The 21917-nt window shown below is 41.6% G+C and overlaps 1 protein-coding gene across 2 annotated transcripts in view; it reads right to left on the bottom strand.

Annotated features, from left to right (window-relative positions):
* The window catches only part of LOC128738531 (importin-9-like), a 122200-nt gene that overhangs the window by 42814 nt on the left and 57469 nt on the right, over positions 1 to 21917 (bottom strand). Inside the window, exons 6-7 of one of the 2 annotated variants that reach the window (XM_053833740.1) lie at positions 18240 to 18394; positions 17836 to 17864 (exon numbers count right to left, since the gene is read on the bottom strand). In XM_053833740.1, coding sequence (XP_053689715.1) covers positions 17849 to 17864; positions 18240 to 18394 — 171 coding nt within the window. In that variant the 3' untranslated portion in view covers positions 17836 to 17848. Of the gene's footprint in view, positions 1 to 17835; positions 17865 to 18239; positions 18395 to 21917 lie in introns of those variants that run through there. The other variant, XM_053833739.1, reaches the window with a different exon arrangement.

Genomic DNA, 21917 nt, shown 5'->3' with positions numbered 1-21917 from the left:
GAAAAGCACTATTCAACGTAGACACATATCATACAAATTTATTTACTGTTTGGTTTAGTTACTAACTTGGTTTCGTATTAATAAAATAGATTCAATCAATTCATGGATATAACTCCAAAATCGGTTGAGGATTGAATGTATACAATGTTTCTACTTTGATAAACGTTACGGATGTAGCTTGTATACATGAAGAATCGTATTATTATATACATGGATATATCCTACTATCGCTACAAAGAGACTTACGTGGTCCTACGTCACCTATGCGGTCGTGTCTTGCGCACAACTCCTCTAATTTTTTCTATTGTAAAACTCAAACAAAATTAAATTCTGCGCATAATTTTCAATAAATCTATACCTATGAAAAAGGAATTCTGTCTGTCTGTCCGTATGATCCTTTTAGAATCGAAAACTACTGAACCGATCGGCGTGAAAATTTGCATGTAGGGGTTTTTGGGGCTACGGAAGGTTCTCTCGATGGCAAAAGTCCGCTTCCCCCACTACGAGGGGGGGCTCCCATACAAATCTATGCCTAAAAAATGAATTTCTGTCTGCTTTATGTTCCTTATAGAATCGAAAACCATTGAACCGATCGGAGTGAAAATTTGCATGTAGGGGTTTTTGGTGCCAGGCAAGGTTCTTATGATGATTAGAGATCCCTCCCCCCACCAAGAGGGAGGGCTCCCATACAAATCTATACCTATAAAAATGGATTTCTGTCTGTCTGCCCGAATGTTCCTTATAGAATCGAAAACTACTGAACCGATCGGCGTGAAAATTTGCATATAGGGGTTTTTGGGGCTAGGGAAGGTTCTTATTATGGTTAGAGACCCCTCCTCCCACTAAGAGGGGGGGCTCCAATACAAATGAAACAAATTTCTGCATAACTCGAGAATTAATCAAGCAAATGGAACAAAATTTTACATGTGGGTCTTTTTGGAGACAAGAATTTTTTCTACGGTGAATTAAGACCCCTCCCCACTTTAGGAGGGGGGACTCCTGTACAAATGAAATACAAATTTACTCATAACTCGAAAACTAATTAATCAAATGGAGCCATATGTGGCATGTGGGTGCTTTTGGAGGCATGAATTTTTTCTATGATGAATTGAGACCCCTTACCGTTTTAGGAGGGGGGGGTCCCAAACAAATGAAGCGCAAATTTCCTTATAACTCGAGAACTAATCAAGCAAATGGCACCAAATTTAGCATGTGGGTGTTCTTTTTTTCTATGGTGAATTGAGACCCCTCCCCTCCTTAGAAGGGGAATAATGACCCCTCTTCCTTTAAAGAGGGACGGAGGCTTCCATACACATGAAATACAAATTTCCTCATAACTCGAGAACCAATCAAGCAAATGGAACAAAATTTGACATTTAGGTGTTTTTGGAGACAATAATTTTTTCTATGGTGAATTGAAACCTCTCCCCACTTTAGGAGGGGGGGCTCCTATACAAATGAAATACAAATTTCCTCATACCTCGAGAATTAATTAATCAAATGGAACCATAATTGGCATGTGGGTGTTTTTGGAGGCATGAATTTTTTCTATGATGAATTAGGACCCGTTACCTTTTTAGGAGCGGGGGCTCCTATACAAATGAAATACAAATTTCTTCATAACTCGAGAACTAATCAAGCAAATGGAACCAAATTTGATATGTGGGTGTTTTTGGAGACAATAATTTTTCTATGGTGATTGGGTATGAAATGGGGAAGGCAAATGAGCGTCCAATATAGCTCTAGCCATCCCAAGCCCCTACCTAGCGCCTCCACGTGGCCATACCTGGTAATGCTCTATTGAGTAGCCAAGCTAGGAGGTGCGTTGCTGGGTGGTTCCCGGCTGCCTGGTCTCAAAACCGCGGTTTTGGGCAGACGGCGGAGCCACACGGCCTAGCTAATAGGTAAGCCTAATAAGTTATTTTAATTATTATTTTCGTTTTAGCTTATGAAGCATCTCCTGCTATATAGTAAAAACTGGCCAAAACGAGTTTTAATACTGCACATGGATACCAGAATGAAAAATTAAATTAACTTTTAAAAATTAAAATTAAATAAGAAGCATTTATGGAACCCAAAGGACGCTACTCTATTCCATACGAAGGACTGCTGGTGAGATTGTTCTATTTTTATCATTTATACCACATTTCATCTTAATATCATATCATATATTAACAGTATTATTATTGATATCATAAATGTGGAAGGCTGGATGACGGAGTGGATTGCCAACCTGAATCCTTAAGGTCTGAAGCAAATATGGCACTTCTCAATTCAAAACAAACAAATCATCACGTGGGTTAAAGTTGGTATAGCGAAATTGATTATTACATGGAAGGATCCTAATGCTGGAAGGCGACTCTTATAACCCCGGAATGCGCACAAGTGCCTCTGCTTGTGGGTCCGCCCAATCCCTTTTGGCCCTTCTGTAACAGCATTAGTGTGAAATTCATTTGATAATCAAATTTGGATCTACTGTAATTCTACCCACATACATTGGCAAGTCCTTGAAATGATGGTGGCTTTCCCCTACTACTACTACTACTACTACTACAAGAATTTTTCTATGGTGAATTGAAACCTTTCCCTACTTTAGGAGGGGGGGGGGGGCTCCTATACAAATGAAATACAAATTTCATCATAACTCGAGAATTAATTAATCAAATGGAACCATATTTGGCATGTGGGTGTTTTTGGAGGCATGCAATTTTTCTATGATGAATTAGGATCCCTTACCTTTTTAGGAGGGGGACCCATACAAATGAAATACAAATTTACTCATAACTCGAAAAGTAATCAAGCAAAAGGAACCAAATTTGGAATGTGGGGGGTTTTGGAGGTAGGTTTTTCTTAACCGTTATGTGTGCAACAGGGTACCCGGGTACCTTTTCAATTTTAAAATAGTTATAACTCATTCAATTTAAAACATACGTCATTGAAATTTTGCGACATCGTAAAACTTGTTGATCTTAAGCCATTGAGGTTTTTTTGGTGCATATCCATAAAGGGGATTAGCTATGAGAGGCCCTTGAATTTTTTTATTACGTAGGAGGGCGACAAGGGTACCCGGGTACCCATGATTTGCTATGTTCATAACTTTGGCTATCTTGAACCGATTTGGATGAAACCAGTGGCATTTGATTCGTACATTTATCTAGTTTTGATTAGATAAAACATTTGGCCATCAAACGACATGTAGTTCCCGGGAATCGGTAATTCCGGAGCAACGTCCGGTAAAACGTGGGAAGCCGCTTGTTTTGAAAGAAAATCAGCCTTCAGCAAAGCTATTAGCTTTGAACTTGACATTGTGGACCCTTTTTTCATCTTATTATATAAATTGGTGACTTTAGATCGCATTGGCCATTCCAGAATTGGGTTCCTGTAGGGTTACAGATGGCCAGTTGGGTGCCTAATCCAATATTAGAATTGGTTTAGCGGATCTTCTAGATGTTTTGAACTGATATGGCCAGTTTAGTACTGATTAATAATTTTGGAACTGGTTCCAAATGTATAACGGATGGTTCTACGTTTTAAACGGTTCTGATAATGCTAAGCATTATCTTGAATCCTGTGGTACCATCTGTGACCCCGTAGAAACCATTTTCGAAATAACCAATCAAAATACAACGAAATGTAAAAAATATCACCTCACCTATCGAACTAATTCCAAGAACTTTGATACCCATATTGCTAGGTTTTACCTCCAATACTACTAGATTGGCCACCCATGACCCCACAGGAACCTACTCCGGAATGGCCAACCTGATTCATCTCATTATATGAAATAGTTCATTGCATGAGTTTTTAGAGTTTTTATATCCGCATGACTGATTTTCCTGCAACACAATCAGTTCTCTACCTCACAGCGGACACTCTGTCGGAATTCCGGATTTTCGGGCTCCGTGTGTCTTTTAATGGCCAAAAAGCCAAATAATTCAAAACTAGATAAATTAACGAATCAAATGACACCTATCTCATCAAAATCGGTTTAAAACTGTTGATGTTATAACAATATCAATTTTGGGTACCCGGGTACCCTTGTCGCCCTGCTAAAGGTGTTTTTTTTGTCGCACACATAACGGTTAATAATGGTTTGAGACCCCTCACCCCTGAAAAAACAAATAAAACAGAAATTTTTGCGTAACTTTGACGACTTTGCGTAATTTTAACGTAACTAATCGAACTCGAGAAATTTTAGACTTTTTCATAAAACATTAATCAATAACAAGACACCCAAAAACTATCTTTATGTTATATTTGTTTGTTTATTCTATAAAAAATCATCTGACAGCATATGGTCTTAATGATCTAAAGTAACGTAACATATCACATGCTATTGTAAATTCCCTGACGGAAGATCTTTGTAGACACGTTAAAATCGAATAAATGATAAGCCTCTTGGAATCGTCCGCTCACACTCAACATTGGGTCATTATTGCCATATACAGTATTTCTAGGAGGCTTAGAATGCGCTGTGGTGCGTAGATGTGAAGTTGACCAAGCAGGGCGGGACTATCAATTTCACCATGTAAAATTTTTGCACCAAAAACAGCTTGGTTGGCATTTCGTCGATCTTCCAATGTTTCGATGCCAGTCAATGCCCACCGGTCTTTATAAGGAGGCACTTCTTGCGGATTCGTCCATGGAAGGTTACGTAGTGCGTATCGAACAAACCTACGCTGCACAGATTTGATTCGGGCAATCCATATCTCTTCATATGGCGACCATACAATTGACCCGAATTCGAGTATAGATCTAACTAAAGAACAGTACAATGCGCATAGACACAGTGGATCAGTGAAATCAGCAGCAACTTTCGAAACAAAACCAAGTTGGCGATTAGCCTTGTCCACAGTAGCAGAGTAGTGCGCTTTGAAGGACAGTTGGCAATCTAACAGAACGCCTAAATCCTTAATTTGATCGACACGATTCAAAACAGTTCCGTCAATGGAGTAGTTGAACAGAATGGGATTCTTCAGACGGTGATAGGAAATCACAGCATTTTGCTATACTAATCACGAGATGATTCAGCTGGCACCACCTGGTAAAGCTGTCAAACATATCCTGTAGACGGAAACAATCATCTAGCTTGCGGACGACGAGAAAAATTTTCAAATCATTCGCGTAGATCAACACACAACTGTTCGGTATAATCGAAGAGACATCATTGAAAAAAAGAGCGAATAGAAGTGGTCCTAAGTTACTTCCTTGATGAACCCCGCATTGCGGACTGAATATTGTTGATTCAGCCGATGCTATCTTTACATATAGCTGTCGGTTTGCTAAGTAAGATTTCACCCAATCACAGAGTCTATCTGAGAAGCCGAGACGTCGAAGTTTGGCGTAAAGTATTTCGTGGTTCACTGTGTAGAAAGCAGCCCTGATATCCTTGTATATTGCATCAATTTGTACACCAGCATCCATCTTGCTGATACAGAAGGAAGTAAACTCACAGAGGTTCGACTCCACAGATCGCTTGCGAAAGAATCCGTGCTGAGATTATGTAATGTAGTTCTTGCATGCTTCAAAAATCACTTTGTTCAGTATGGTCTTTAAGCATTTCGACCCAGCAGACAGTGAAGTTATCCCACGATAGTTGGCAATATCCGTTTTGTCTCCTTTTTTGTATACCGGCGTCATACACGAGCTTTTCCAGATTGTAGGAAATGTTCGACGTTGCAGTGAGAGATTGAAAATCGCTTGCAGAGGTTCTACTAGAGTACCGGAACACTTTTTCAGCACACACGATGGAATGCCGTCCGGCCCAGCAATATATGATGACTTCAACTTCGCGAGAGCCGCAACTACCATCTTGGAATGAATACTGAAAACATCCACGTCAACAACGTCGGGGGGAGCATAGCGAACAGCGTTGCTTATATCTGGATCATGGAGGGCTGCGGTAGAGTTGAATACATTCCCGAAATGTGAAGCAAAAAGTTCGCACTTTCCATCGGCAGTGGAAGCGGTTAGATCACCCAACTTCATACACGTAGGTAGACCATAATCCTTCCGCTTAGAGTTTACAAACGTCCAGAACCGTTTCAGGTGCCTGCGTAAGCTACTTTCTGTCAGATTGAGATGTCGTCTATACAGCAGTCGATTGTAGCAGCGGTATACTCGACTCGCTTCCTCAAATTGGCGTTTGGAGAACTGGTTTGCAGACTGCGTCATCAACATTCAGAGTGGCGTATACATCAGACCAATCCATTTGGCAGAGCAATCCATTGAGGGCGTCAAAATTAGTTTTACGGAAGTTGTATTCGGATGCATCAACGTCATTGGTATGAGCAACAGCGGGCAGACCCTTGATGGTTGACAAAAGAGCAGGATGATCAGGATCCAGTCGCACAACAGGTTCGGGAGCTTCTTTGGCAGTACTACTACTAGTGATAGAGTCAGAAGTGTAAATCAAGTCAAGAATTCGGTCCCTGGAGTTGCGAACTGCATTCCGTTGTCTCAAACGGCAAAACGACAAACCATCGAGTAATGTTCGACAAGCTGGTGTAAAGTACGATAAAAGTGGATCAGCGAATAGGTAACCACCTGTAGTTGCACTCCATTCCACGCGAGGTTGGTTGAAGCCACCAAAGAGGATTATCTCATTACAGTCAGAACGGTTCACGATTTCAACAACAGTGTCCAAATGCAATTGAATGTGGTCGCAATCCTTGCTATTGTTCGGCGGAATATAAACAACACCAAGGAAAATGACCTTGTCATGAAAAGCGATTTTGATCCATAAATTTTCAACGGCTTGTCCGCAGGATAGATGAACAGGGGCCGCATTTATATTTTTTGCAACGGCTACTAAAACTCCTCCACCTCTATGCCGTAAACTATTATGCGCACCACGATCAACCCGGAAGACATTATAATCATTGCTGAACAATTGACGAGAGGCGATGCGATCGTCAAGCCACGTCTCAGTAAAAACGTACGCGTCGTACGAGAACTCTGAGGTACTCAGGAACACTTCGGAGATCTTGGACTTCAATCCACGGACGTTCTGGTAGAAGATGCAGATGGGTTCACTGGAGGTTTTTGGCTGGTCACTTGCCGTTGCAATAGTATTCAGCACAGCGATCGGACCGTTAGTGGCGATTATGCTGGAGCGCAAAGAGTCAACACGCGAAGAGATACCGCATTGAAGTATTGAGGTGTTCGAAGTGTTTTCACTGAAATTTTGAAAAACATCAGGGCGGGAAAAGGTGGGAATGCACGAGTACTTGCCTGAGATAGCAGGCTGGAAGATCCCTTCCAAACCACCGAATACAGCACCGGGATGACTCTGTTGGCAGGATGGAAGGGACTTCCATCATGCTTTGCTGCGAGCATCCCGGTGTTGGCGATGTCGAAAATGGTTGGCCTATGTGTCCACCTCTATCGGTTGAACAGGAACCGTGTCCACTTGCGGCATTCCTGGCGAAACTTCCTTCGACGAAATTCTTACAATCCTTGTAGCGTTTTTTGTCCAATAATGCTCAAACAGACGAAAACGTATTTTTTCCGGCCATATTTCGCGACGTAACGCCTTGTCTTTAAAGTGCTGCTTGTCCCCGATTTTGAAAGACACAAAGTTAAGCGTTGCAGGGTCCTTTCCCATAGGAATCAGCTTCACAACCTTAGGTTGTTCCTCAGCATTGAGCACAAGACATTCAGTGACGAGAGTAGCGATTTCCTTTACAGTGGTAGAAGGATGAAACGCAGACAAATATATCCATGTCTTGTCCTCACTTTGTTTTCGGTCGAGATTAACGGATTTGTTTTTATGAACCGCTTTGGTCCCGTAGGTGTTGGCGTTCAGCGTAGAAGGTGAACTAACAGGATTGCTCGGCGTCGTTACGGCGTAATCTGCGGACCATTCGAACGAGTAACGTTAGGCCACGGTAAAGGAGTAGCATATGGCGTGCTAGCATTCGATTTAGCATCAACTTTCGCAGTTAAAGTAGTTAAAGCTGTATGCAGTTTATCGATGTCTTCTTTCATCGATTGTATCGCTTTCGGCATAAACGATGAACATTTTCCATTGAAATCCGTTAGCAGTGCGCGGAAGTGACAACTCGAGAATAGTTCTGCGCACGGATCACACATCCAAAATACATTGTTGCCATCAATGCCCAGCGCCTCTCGCACAGGATCATCAACTTTGGCACAGATGACATGGAAAGTGGCACCACAGAATCCTTAGCAAACTATGCGGTCAGAAGCAGTGACCGTTTTCTTACATCTGCGACAAGCCATGATATTTGCCACAGGTACGAACGTTGCAATGCAATGCAAGTTAAATGTGCCTAACGATATACTTCCGTTGGAAGCCGACGAATCGACGAGAGCTTGTATACAGCAGTGGTAGCTGCAGCCGTAGGTGAACGGAGAGCGAATGATTCACAAACAATAACAACACTACTTCACTGCTCCAGCCGCTTGGCAGAATTATTATTTTACGGCAAATTCGCGTTTACGACAGTAAACTCGATATCGCCAAAAGAGCAAATCAGTTCATAAAACGACAAAACACAAGTCAGTAATTAATAGTCACTCGGTCACAAACAAAACTGTTAAAAATAATACACGGTACTCGGAAGTGAACTACACTTAGCAGTGATGTCAAAACTATCAACTATCAACTACTATCAATAGTAACATTAGATAATTCAGCGCGAGACGGCCACAGGCCGCGAGTGTTGCGAGCGACCTGTCGTCGGAAGTGCCGGCCACTGCGGGGAGACAGCCCCCCGTAGAGATCACCTCTATCTAGGTTTATTTATTTTCCTAGATCTACTGACCTCTATTACTCTGAAGGAAAGTAACAGGCTAAGCAATGGGGGGATTTGTTTTCTACTTTACTGTGAGGAAAATTTGTATATTAAAACACCCATGAACTCCCCAGAAAGTTGCAAAACTCAAGATTGTGAGAAAGGTCATCCGAGATTCACGATTTATATACAACACAGTTTAATTTGTGGCAATACGAAGTTTGTCGGGTCAGCTAGTCTTATATATAAAAATGGATTTTTGTCTGTCTGTCGGGATGTTCCTTATAGAGTCGAAAACTACTAAACCAATCGGCGTAAAAATTTGCATTTAGTGGTTTTTGGGGCCGGGGAAGGTTCTTATAATGGTTAGAGACCCCTCCCCCCACAAAGAGGGGGGCTCCCATACAAAAAAAAAACACAAAATTTCTGCACAACTCAAGATGAAGCAAATGGAACAAAATTTGCCATGTGGGTGTTTTTGGAGGAGATGGTGAATTGAGACCCCTCCCCTCTTTAGAATGGGAATTATGACTCCTCTCCACTTTAAGAGGGGGGGCTTACATACAAATGAAATACAAATTTCCTCATAACTCGAGAACTAATCAAGGCAAGATTTTTTTCTATGATGAATTAGGACACTTCCCACTTTAGGAGGGGGGCTCCTATACAAATGAAATACAAATTTCCTCATAACTCGAGAACTAATCAATCAAATGGAACCATATTTGGCATGTGGGTGTTTTTGGAAGCAAGAATTTTTTCTATGATGAACTAGGAACCCTTTCCCTTTTAGGAGTGGGGGGGGGGGGCTCCCATAAAAATGAAATACAAATTTCCTCATAACTCCAGAACTAATCAAGCAAATGGAACCAAATTCAGCATGTGGGGGGTTTTAGAGGCAGGATTTTTTATGATGGTTTGAGACCCCTCACCGCTGTGATAGGGGGATAAGGACTCTGATACAAATAAAACAGAAATTTTTGCGTAACTCAAAAACTAATCGAACTCGAGAAATTTTAGACTCTTTCATAAAACATTAGTCATTCGAGTGACAACCGTTGCCAAGTCAACACGTAGTGTGCGATCGCTCGTAAATAATTTCGATTTCGATTTCTTTTTGCTCGCGTTAATTCGGATAAATTGTGTACTTAGTGCGTAGCATAGTGCCATCCGCTTCGACAAGACACAAGTGTGTCGCGATAAAGTGAAGCACCATTGCTTATTTCCGATCCTTCGTGCTGCTAGCCGTATATGAACCCCAGCACATCAAAGCAAGCGGCATTGTTCTTTTCTACCGATACCGTTAACCATTGTGCCCCGAACACGTGCTCCAGCAGAGGCATTGATTACACCAGTCGGTGCTGTGTATTGTTCGTGCGGCGCTTAGATTGGAAGATAACATCAATTCACTTACCAGCCGGTTTGGATTGCGTTCGGTGTATTGAGATCTTCGTATTTATTTATTATTATTTATTTATTTATTTTTTTTTCTCTTTGATTGATAAAGTGATTCTCGGTTCTAAACCGTCCAATTGATAACACACCCAAATTCGAATTTGCAAAATTTTTGAGCGGTAGAGCTTATTGCTCCCGCTAAAATGGAACATCTCAACGTTGCGATGTTTGTCGACGTCGGAACGGATGAGGAGGAAATAGACGAGCTAGATATCACTCCGCCTAGTTCACCTCTTTTGAACTTTCCGCCCACTCCTTCAGCCTCGTCTGATCCTCCAGCCCCACCCGGCCTACCAGCTCCGGGCCAACAGATCACCCAACGAATCAAGGCTTATCCGGATGACTCGAAGGGGCCGTTTATTGTCTTCTTCCGGCCCAAAATAGAACCTTTGAATATTATTCAAATTGGCAAAGACCTGGCACAACAGTTTTCGGACGTAGCCGAGATAACAAAGGTTAGACCGAATAAACTGCGAGTTGCCGTGAAAAGCTTGAAGCAAGCAAACGCAATTGCTATCTGCGAGCTTTTTACGAGAGAGTATCGCGTGTACATCCCTGCCAAGGATGTAGAGATTGACGGTGTAGCTACCGATGGGACCTCACTGTCGAATACATTTTGAAGCATGGCGTTGGCTGTTTCAAGAACCCCATGCTGCAGAAGGTAAAGGTGCTAGACTGCAAGCAATTGCATTCAGCACTGGTCGAAGATAGGAAGAAAATATTCTACCCTTCGGAATCCTTTCGGGTAACTTTTGCCGGATCTGCATTGCCAAACTACATCCCCCTGGATAGGGTTCGTCTACCTGTACGCCTGTTCGTACCGCGGGTCATGAACTGCCAGAACTGCAAGCAGTTGGGTCACACAGCTACCTACTGTTGCAATAAGGCACGCTGTAGCAAATGTGGCGGCAATCATGTGGAGAACGCTTGCAATGAGAACACTGAGAAGTGTCCTTACTCCGAGGGAACTCCGCATGATCTTGCGGCATGTTCCACGTACAAACAGCGCGAGGAAAAAATTAAGCGCTCCCTTAGGGAACGCTCCAAGCGCTCTTATGCAGAAATACTCAAGAGAGCCGAGCCATTGACCAACGAAAATGTCTATACCTTTTTGCCAACCGATCAGGGTACTTCTGACGAACCGCTCGAAGGATGTTCTTATGCCATGCAAGAAAGCTCTAGGAAGAGAAAAACGATTAACTCTCTTCGACTTACTCGCAAAGGACTTAAGATTTCCCCGAGCGGAACGGAAAATACAACAAACTCAAAGAAAAGCGGTGAAAAAAATCCGAAGCAGGTACCCCCAGGATTGCAAAATTTGAAATCAAACCAAGAATACCCACCGCTTTCTGGTGCACCAAAAACCCCTGGCGCATCGAACTTACATTCAGAGATCAAATCTGGAAAGGGATTTTTGAAGTTCTCTGTCATTGTGGACTGGATATTTGACACTTTCAACATCTCGGATCCACTCAAAAGCTTTCTACTTGCCTTTCTTCCCACAGTTAAGACATTTTTGAAGCAACTAACAGCACAATGGCCCCTCCTTTCAGCTATCGTATCCTTCGATGATTAATACGTCGAATAATGCTGCGAACTTTATCGCTGTGCTACAGTGGAATTGCAGAAGTATCATCCCTAAATTCGACCTTTTCAAACAATTATTAATTGTTTCTAACTGTGACGTATTCGCGCTCTGTGAAACATTTCTCAATTCAAGTAATGATCTCAACTTCCACGATTTTAACGTCATCCGACGAGATCGAGGATCACACGGTGGGGGAGTACTACTAGGGATCAAGAAGTGCTATTCGTTCTTGCGCATAGACCTCCCCTCGATCTCGAATATTGAAGCCGTCGCCATTCAAGCTAGAATACAAGGAAAGGATCTTTGTATCGCTTCAATATATATCCCTCCATCGGTGCGGATTGAGCAGAAGCAACTTTCTGATATTGCAGAATTGCTTCCCGCACCTTTGCTAATTTTGGGAGATTTTAACTCCCATTGCACTCAATTGCGACGCTATGCGACGACAACCGATCCGTCCTGATTAATAACTGAATGACGACTTCGATATGGCACTTCTAAACACTGGGGAAGCGACACGTATACCTAATCCTCCAGCCCGCGCAAGCGTACTGGATCTATCTCTTTGCTCGACATCACTAGCGTTAGATTGCAAGTGGAAGGTAATCAATGATTCCCACGGTAGTGATCATCTGCCAATCCTTATATCAATTACTAATGGTTACCCGCCCGTGATTTCAATCAATGTTACATATGACCGCACACGCAATATTGATTGGAAACACTACGCGACCATAATCTCGGAAAACATCGAATCGCGCGAAGAACTTCCTCCGGAGGAAGAATACGACTTTATCTCTGGCTTGATCCTCGACGCCGCGTCTCAAGCTCAGACGAAACCGATACCCGGGAAAACGATCAATCGGCGGTCTTCCACCCCATTTGGTGGGACAAAGAGTGCTCGGAACTGTACGCGAAAAAGTCCCTGGCGTATAAGGACTTTCGAAAACTCGGTTCGATAGATCTGCTCAGGAAGTACGAGGTACTGGAGAGACAGATGAAGAGCTTGATGAAAGCGAAAAAACGCGGATATTGGCGCCGGTTCGTGAACGGTTTCTCGAGAGAAACAGCGATGAGCATTCTTTGGAGCACCGCTAGACGCATGCGGAACCGTGACGTTACGAATGAAAGTGCGGAGTACTCCAACCGATGGATTCTCGACTTTGCCAAGAAGGTCTGTCCGGACTCTGTCCCGGCTCAGAGATCCTTTCGCGACGCATCCCCTTCGACTGCATGTGAACCTCCGTTTACATTGGTAGAATTTTCTATAGCTTTCCTCTCTTGCAACCACACTGCTCCAGGGTTAGACAGAATAAAATTCAACTTGTTGAAGAATTTGCCTGACCCTGCCAAAAGACGCTTGTTGAACCTGTTCAATAAGTTTCTCGAGCTGAATATTGTTCCGCAGGACTGGAGGCAGGTGAAAGTCATCGCCATTCAGAAACCCGGGAAACAGAAACCTCCGATCATAATTCTTATAGGCCGATTGCGATGCTTTCCTGCATCCGAAAACTAATGGAGAAAATGATCTTTCTTCGCTTAGACAAATGGGTCGAAGAGAATGGCTTACTTTCAGATACCCAATGTGGCTTCCGCAGGGGCAAAGGAACAAGCGATTGCTTAGCGTTGCTGTCTACTAAGATTCAACTCAGATACGCTCAGAAGGAGCAAATGGCATCCGTATTTTTGGACATCAAAGGGGCCTTTGATGGTGTCTCTGTAGAAGTCTTGACCGATAAACTTCACCTGCAGGGACTGCAGGGCGTTAAAGGGCGTTAAAGCTGGGTATCGAATTCTCCCCGGAAAAATCAGAGTTGGTCGTTTTTTCTAGGAAGCATGATCCAGCACAGCTTCATCTCCTACTTATGGGTAAAACGATCGCTTAGGTACTGGTTTACAATTTATCTTGGTATCTGGTTCGATTCTAAATGCACTTGGGCATGCCACTTTAGGTATCTGATTAAAAAATGCCAACAGAGGATAAACTTTCTCCGGATTACCGAATTACCGGAACTTGGTGGGGAGCTCACCCAGGAGCCTTTACAAGGCTATACCAAACAACGATATTGTCCGTTCTTGAATATGGATGCTTTTGCTTCCGGTCCGCCGCTAATACGCATATTATCAAGCTAGAAAGAATACAGTACCGTTGTTTGCGTATAGCTTTGGGCTGCATGCAATCGACCCATACGATGAGTCTCGAAGTGCTGGCGGGTATTCTACCGTTGAAGAATCGCTTTTGGGAGTTGTCCTATCGCTTACTCATTCGATGTGAGATTATGAACCCACTAGTAATTGGTAATTTCGAAAGGCTGGTCGAACTTGAATTTTAGTCTAGATTTATGATTTTATATTTTGACTACATGGCTCAAGATATCAACCCCTCCCAGTATGCTCCCATAAGTGTCGCATCACTAGATACATCTAAATCTGCTATATCCTTCGACACCACCATGAAAGAAGAAACTTCCGGTATCCCGGATCAACTGCGATCGCAAGAGATCCCCAAAATTTTTTTCAATAAATTTCAAAGTGTTAGTTGCTATAAAATGTTTTACACTGACGGATCCTACCTCGACGAGTCCACTGGCTTCGGTGTCTTCAACGAAAATTTTACTGCCTCTTACAAACTCGATGCTACTGCTTCCGTGTATGTCGCAGAACTTGCTGCAATTCAATACTCCCTTGGGATCATCGAAACTATGCCCACAGACCACTACTTCATCTTCACAGATAGCCTCAGTGCCATTGAGGCTCTGCGATCGATTAAAATGGCAAAGCACTCTCCGTATTTCTTGATGGAAGATACGGGAGCTTTTGAGTGCTTTAACTGATAAAAATTTAAGGTTACCTTAGCCTGGGTCCCTTCTCATTGCTCCATACCGGGCAACGAGAAGGCTGATTCTTTAGCTAAGGTGGGTGCGATTGATGGCATTACTTATGATAGACAAATTGCTTATAACGAATTTCATAGTACCTTGCGTCAGAAGTCGCTCATTAGTTGGCAAACATCTTGGAACATAGACGAGTTGGGACGATGGCTACATTCCATCATTCCTAAGGTATCGACGAAAGTATGGGATTGAATGTAAGTATAGATTTCATTCGCGTGATGTCTAGACTTATGTCCAATCACTACACGTTAAACACGCATCTCTTTCGTATTGGGCTTGCAGAGAGTAACCACTGTGTTTGTGGCGATGGCTTCAAAGACATCGAACATGTTGTTTGGTCGTGTGCCGAATTCTGTGATGCTAGGTCTAAGCTAACTGATTCCCTTCGGGTCCGAGGAAGACAACCTAACGTCCCTGAGCGAGACATTCTGGCGAGCCGAGATCTCGTGTACAAGACTCTGATATATACATTCTTGAAACATATCGACGCAAATATTTAAACGCCCCTCTAATTCTCAGACTACCCGCTCCACCTTTTGTTGAGGTCATGTACTGGAGACAGGAATCCAAAGCACGGAGTACAACAATGACTACACACGATACCGTTGCACCAGGATCATCGATAACAGAAAAAAAACGAATAAATTAAGTGCCTTAAACCTATCACTCCTTGTCGATCCAATTTTGATCTTGTCAAAACTACTAACCCCAGTAAATCGGGCGTAATGATCACACCTGCTAACAAAATAGCTTATACAGTGTTCAATATGTTACATTGCTGTAAAAAAGTGAATCACGGCTCCTGTAAGCTTCCGCATCCGAGCCTAATCAAATAAACGAATATAAAAATAAAACATTAGTCAATAACAAGACCACCAGAAACTATCAATAGTAACATTAGACGATTCAGGGCGAGACGGACACAGGCCGCGAGTGTAGCCGGCGACCTGCCGTCGGAAGCGTCGGTCACTGCGGGGAAGGGGGAGGGGCAGCCCCCATAGAGATCACCTCTATGTAGGTTTATTTATTTTCCTAGATCTACTGACGTCTATTACTTTCCTTCAGTTGGGTTACCCCTGCGAAATGGTACTTTCTACGAAAAGATTTTTCGTGAAATGCTACATCCCGCGTAAGGTTTTTCGCGAAATGGTATTCTGCGAAACTCTATATTCCGCGTTATGGTCAACCGAGAATTGGTGTTCCGCAAAATGGTATTCGGTAATGGTTTGTAATGATGGCCAATATTTAAATGCTATCCGCTATATTTTATCAGGCGAAGCAATGGGGAAAGTTGTTTTCTATTTTACTGTGAAAAAAAAAATTGTATATTAAAACACCCATGAACCTCTCAGAAACTTGCAAAACTCGAGATTTTGATAAAGGTCACCCGAGATTCAGGATTTATGTACAACACAGTTTAATTTGTGGCAATACGAAGTTTGTCGGGTCAGCTAGTTTACACATATAAACTTTCTCTTAAGCCTAGCCGTTCTCGAGTATTGCAAATTTAAAATTTACCCACAGAGAAATTTAAAGTTTACCCACAGAATGCAATAACTGAGTTTTACAAAAAAAAAAAAAAAAAATTTGAATATTTTTGAAAAATTTCTCTAACTGTAAAATAAAAAAAAATCCGAAAGAGTGCGATAGCTCTTCATCAGATTTTAGGGCATAATTAAAGCTATCTTTAAAAAAATTGATGCAAACCGTAGGGTGTGGTTTTGAGATAATTGACCTTTTATAATTTTTATCATGGTTTTGAGCAGCTATGCGATCAACGAAGCCGTTCGTGTATGTATGGTATGGTTCGAGCCTTCTGTTCCACCAGGGAACATTTCTAATTGAAGTTACCCTTTTAAGTGGACAATTACAGTTATAAGCAGGGACTATCGTTTGGTTTAAAACCTTTGAGGCCGACTCAAGTTGTTGAACCGACCTAATTCTTGTAGTGAGGCTTTTCAATTCAAGTTCAAGCGCATACTGATCCTAGTTGGTTTTTCTAGGATCTCGATATGCGACCTGTGACCAGGGTTGCCACATGCACAGATTATTCTGTGTTTAACAGATATTTGAAAGAAATCGCCTGTACAGAATCTTATGCATAGAATACAGATTTTCGCCAAATTACACAGATTAAACAGATTTTTGAGCTTTTACATGAGAGTGAAAGAGACGAAAATAGTCAGCAAAATGACTCTCTATCTCTTTCATTCTCATTGTTTTGCATTGAACAGATTTTTGCACAGATATTTTTCCTCGCCGTACAGATTGTCAGATTTTTCCAACAAAAAACACAGAATTATATGTGGCATCCCTGCCTGTGACACTAGGCCACCCACCCATTCGAAAATAATGTGCCTGTGATCAGATAGCGAAGCTTCGTCCGACACGTGCCAGTTCTGTATTTTCTCCGAAATTACTGGACTACACAGGTCAGGTCCAAGACTTCCTGCCTGATAGCATTTATGAATGTTGGTTCATTGCCTCTATTAGCAATATCGATATTGTTTGACGAGAAGGCAAAAGGCACTTACATCGATTGTTGATGTCAGTGCTTTCCTAAAGAGTGTGATGAGCGTTGCCATCACAGCCGATGATAAAGTTTTTGTTGACTTCTCTGCAGTATTTTATAAACGCCGCAACCTCTTCAGTGGGACCCTCAGGACAATCACCAGGAAAGTAGGCCGATGCTATGATAATATCCCCAGACCCAGATGATAATGCTGTGTAAAGAACAAAAAAAATGTGCAGATCCACCGAGCCCAATCCCCCTTTGGCAACTGCCCGGGGTAGGTGAAATTTCGCAACTTTGTCGCGAGTGCGAAAAATCGGTTAAAAAAACACACATATAAACATTCAACTGCGCATGCGCGCCCCACTTCAGACAAGAACGAACAGAAAGAGGATGGACGAAAATCGACACGTATAAAAGGACGTGCACCATTCAATTTAATTCCATTCTGTTTTAGTTTTCATTCAATGTGTTACTAACTAGAGAATAAAGTAAAAGTATTTTCTTAAAATTACGACCCCAAACCAGTTTCTACACGTTCAGCCGCTAAGTTTTCGATATTCTGTAGCTTCCAAAAACAGTCCACTGATTTTGATTTTCTTCCCGAACGTAATAGTTGAATCGGATCGTTCTCATTTGTTTATATACAAATATACCTTTTGAAACAAAGACGTCATAATTAGGACACCAAGAAATTTTTCAATTTATTGATGATTGCAAGGAAGATTGTCCAATCAATAAGTGCGCAATCGCTCATAGAAGTGCTATTTTGGCTTAAATCGTTTCGGTCTCTTCGGCGCACTTATTGCTTGGAATGTAACGAAAAAATGCGCCGAAGATATCGAAACGATTTAATGCAGAATTGCACTTTTATGAGCGATTTCGCACTTTAGATAGTACAATTTTCCTTGCAATCAGTAATACTATTGTTCCATGCTTTCCGAAGATTTTTATCAATCTTTGTTTTTGAGAAATTTTAAGGTCGGGCCATAGAAGACTTCCCATTATAACCCAATTATATAAATATTTACCTTGTCGCTATTACTTTTAGTACAACAGGCTTTTCCAGTGAAGTACTGCTTATAGTGGTATCTATTACTTTCTCTAGAACATGCCGATTATATACGTTGCAGTCACAGTAACGGCTAAAAATCCATAAACAGCGTCCTAATAGATAAGGTGATACCTTCGAAAAGAAAAAAGATAATCATGGTGATTTTTCAAAATTACGGTATAGATTTGGAGCCAACAATTCCAGACTTTTATAAAATTTGATATACAGGCATAGCTTATGGATGAACAGAAACAATATTAAAAAATTCAAGGACATACATTTCTAAAAAATTGGCCATTTTGCGATTTTTGCATATCTTCATTATTGTGCATATACAGGGGTTAGACAAAATGATCGGGACAGGCAAAATTTTGATGAAATTCAAACGGCCATAACTTTCACAAAATTGGACAATTTTAGATGAAACCAATTGCTTTCGACGGGGAAATCTTTCTAGTTTTTCTAAAATATTTCAAGATTCGCAATAGTCAGCGGACGCCGGAGATGATCCGGGTTATCTGGGGGTATTTCAAAAACTGATTTTTTTCATCGCTTATATCTTTGCTGTGCTGCTCGAGCCAAAGATGCTGATACTTGATCTTTTTCTGTCATGGAAATTTATTCATATTCATATTTTATCCCAAAACTAGATTTCATTTCCAGTCGAATTGGTGAAAAAAGAACGGAAATCCGACGAGAAAAAACTAAGTTACGGCCATTTTCGTAAAATCAGTACTAGTAACATCTATTGCTCTGGCCAGTTTAGGACATATCGCAAACCATGTCAATATGAGCATCAAACGTTAAGGTTTGATGAGCCATTGACACTGGAAGCATTCCCAGGTCCGCAGCGTGTCATGGCAACCCTGTAGCAGGTTGTAGGTACCCCGGCGGAAGTGGTCGTTTCAGGGAATATTCGAAATCATGTCAATATGGGTGTCAAACTTCAGGATTTTCAACCCTCGTCCATTTTTGAAGTTTGACATCCATATTGGAATGGTTTTGGTCATGTTTTAAAATGGTCATAAAGGTAAGACATTACTGGCAACATTTCCAGAACTGATTTCACTAAAACGGCCATATCTCGGTTGTTTCACGTCGGATTTCCGTTCTTCTTCGACCAATCGACTGGAAACGAAATCTAGTTTTGGGATAAAATATGTAAATTAATAAATTTCCATGACAGAAAAAGATACAGGAGATTAAAAAATCAGTTTTTGACATACCCCCAGACAACCCGGAATATCTCCGGTGTCCGCTGACTATTACAAATTTTACAATTACAAAAATACAATATTTTCGGGAAACTAGGAAAATTTCTCCGTCGAATACAATTGGTTTCATCTAAAAATGTTCATTTTTGTAAATGTTATGGCCGTTTGAATTTCATCAAAATTTTACATGTCCCGATCATTTTGTCTAACCCCTGTAAATACTTCATACTTTTTAACCGTTAAATCAAACTAAGGTTTTTTTTGGAATTTTCAGTATAAATAAAGATTAAATGAACGAGTAAGAGTATTACATGTTATGTTTTATGATCAAACTTCCTGAAATCTCGCGAGCAGAGAGAAGAGACAACGAGCTTTGCTCTATTTAGTTTCGTGTCTCATGCAATCAATGTGCATTGTGAAGGCGACCACTCCCCTCTCCCCTTAGCAGCTTTTTCCCAATTAGCCCTGTTTCAAGTCAAATTGGCAGTAGAGTATGTTTGGTTGAACTTTCAGGCTACGAGGTGAAGTGGCTGTCAAATTCATACATTTTTTTGGTGCTGATGTTTTTGACGTAGGACTACGTCTTTGTTTACTATCTGGGACTGGGTAGCACTTTGTGTAAACGAAAATAGTAGTGTAACATTGGAATGAAAGATTTCAAATGCTATAAGGCCATTGCAAATCATTTTTGAAGTTTTTATCGTCCCCCCCCCCCCCCCCCCCCCCGGGAATTGGCTTGAAAAATCTGGGGGCAAAAAAATAATTTGTAGGATATGAGTCAAATTTTTTTCATAAATCAATTGGCTGTGGGCTCTACAGTCTGAAAAAAATGAGTGTACGAGTTGAGTTAACGCTTCTGGCTTCTGGCGTTGTACTTATGAACCCCCGTCCACATATTTTCAAAGCCACCATTGCATTCAATAAATAATTGAATCTGAATATTTCGCTCTTCTCTTTTAAACATTCACTTAAACAATGGCACTCATAGATTCTTATAAACATACATATGCCGGCCGGTTAAGACCCTAACCCAGCGAGGTTACGGTGCCGAACAAAGCCGCATTCGACTTTGCGCGACCCCTTATAGCCAATACGATGGGAGCGGGAACTCTTATCTCTATCTCCACGCGGTGCCGGCCGGGACGCAACTGGGCCTACGGTCGACCAAATACCAGTCTTTGGTTACACCCTCAGTTGTGTGCTAACAAGGAAAGGGGGCACGTTGTGCTTGCGGGTAGCGTGGCGCAGTGGTGTAAAAAGGCGAGCGGGGCTCAACTCCTATAAGCCAGCTGCGGACGCCGTAGTGTCCTGTTAGAGCTTAGAACTTTAAGCAAAAAAGCCGGGTCAGGAGTAGCACGAAACAGAATTCCCGAAAATCGTCCAAAAAAATTTTCCTTCGTTTTTTGGCTTTTATTCTGAGATTTTTGCATAGAAAATAATCTATACCCATAGAGAAGGATTTCTGTCTGTCTGTCTGTCTGTCCGTATGTTCCTTATAGAATCGAAAACTACTGAACCAATCGGCATGAAAATATGCATGTAGAGGTTTTTAGGGGCCAGGAAAGGTTTTAGTGATGGTTAGAAACCCCTCCCCCCACTAAGAGGGGGGGGCTCCCATACAAATGAAACACAAATTTCTGCATAACTCGAAAACTAATCAAGCAAATAGAACAAAATTTGGCATGTGGGTGTTTTCGGTGACAAGAATTTATTCTATGGTAAATTGAGACCCCTCCCCTCTTTATAAGGGGAATTATAACTCCTCTCCTCTTTAAAAGGGGGGGCTTCCATACAAATTTCCTCATAACTCGAGAACTAATCAAGCAAATGGAACCAAATTTGGCATGTGAAGGTTTTCGAGGGCAAGAATATTTTCTATAGTAAATTAGGACCCCTCCCCACTTTAAGAAGGGGGGCTCCTGTACCAAAGAAACACAATTTTCCTCATAACTCGAGAACTAATCAAGCAAATGGAACAAAATTTGGCAGGTGGGTGTTTTTGGAGACAAAATTTTTTTCTATGATGAATTGGGACCCCTCCCCACTTTAGGAGGGGGGGCTCCTATACAAATGAAATACAAATTTCCTCATAACTCGAGAGCTAATCAAACAAATGGAACCAAATTTGGCATGTGAAAGTTTTCGAGGGCAAAAATATTTTATATGGTGAATTAGGACCCCTCCCAACTTTAAGAGGGGGGGCTCCTATACAAACGAAATACAAATTTCCTCATAACTCGAGAACTAATCAAGCAAATGGAACCAAATTTGGCACGTGGATGTTTTTGGAGACAAAAATTTTTTCTATGATGAATTGGGACCCCTACCCACTTTAGGAGGGGGGGCTCCTATACAAATGAAATTCAAATTTCCTCATAACTCGAGAACTAATCAAGCAAATAGAACCAAATTTGGCATGTGGAGGTTTCTGGATGCAAAAA

This window comes from Sabethes cyaneus, chromosome 2 (genome assembly GCF_943734655.1).
Source record: "Sabethes cyaneus chromosome 2, idSabCyanKW18_F2, whole genome shotgun sequence".
Taxonomy (NCBI): domain Eukaryota; kingdom Metazoa; phylum Arthropoda; class Insecta; order Diptera; family Culicidae; genus Sabethes; species Sabethes cyaneus.
Note: the sequence above shows the minus strand (reverse complement) of the source record. Positions and strands in the feature narration are given on the sequence as shown.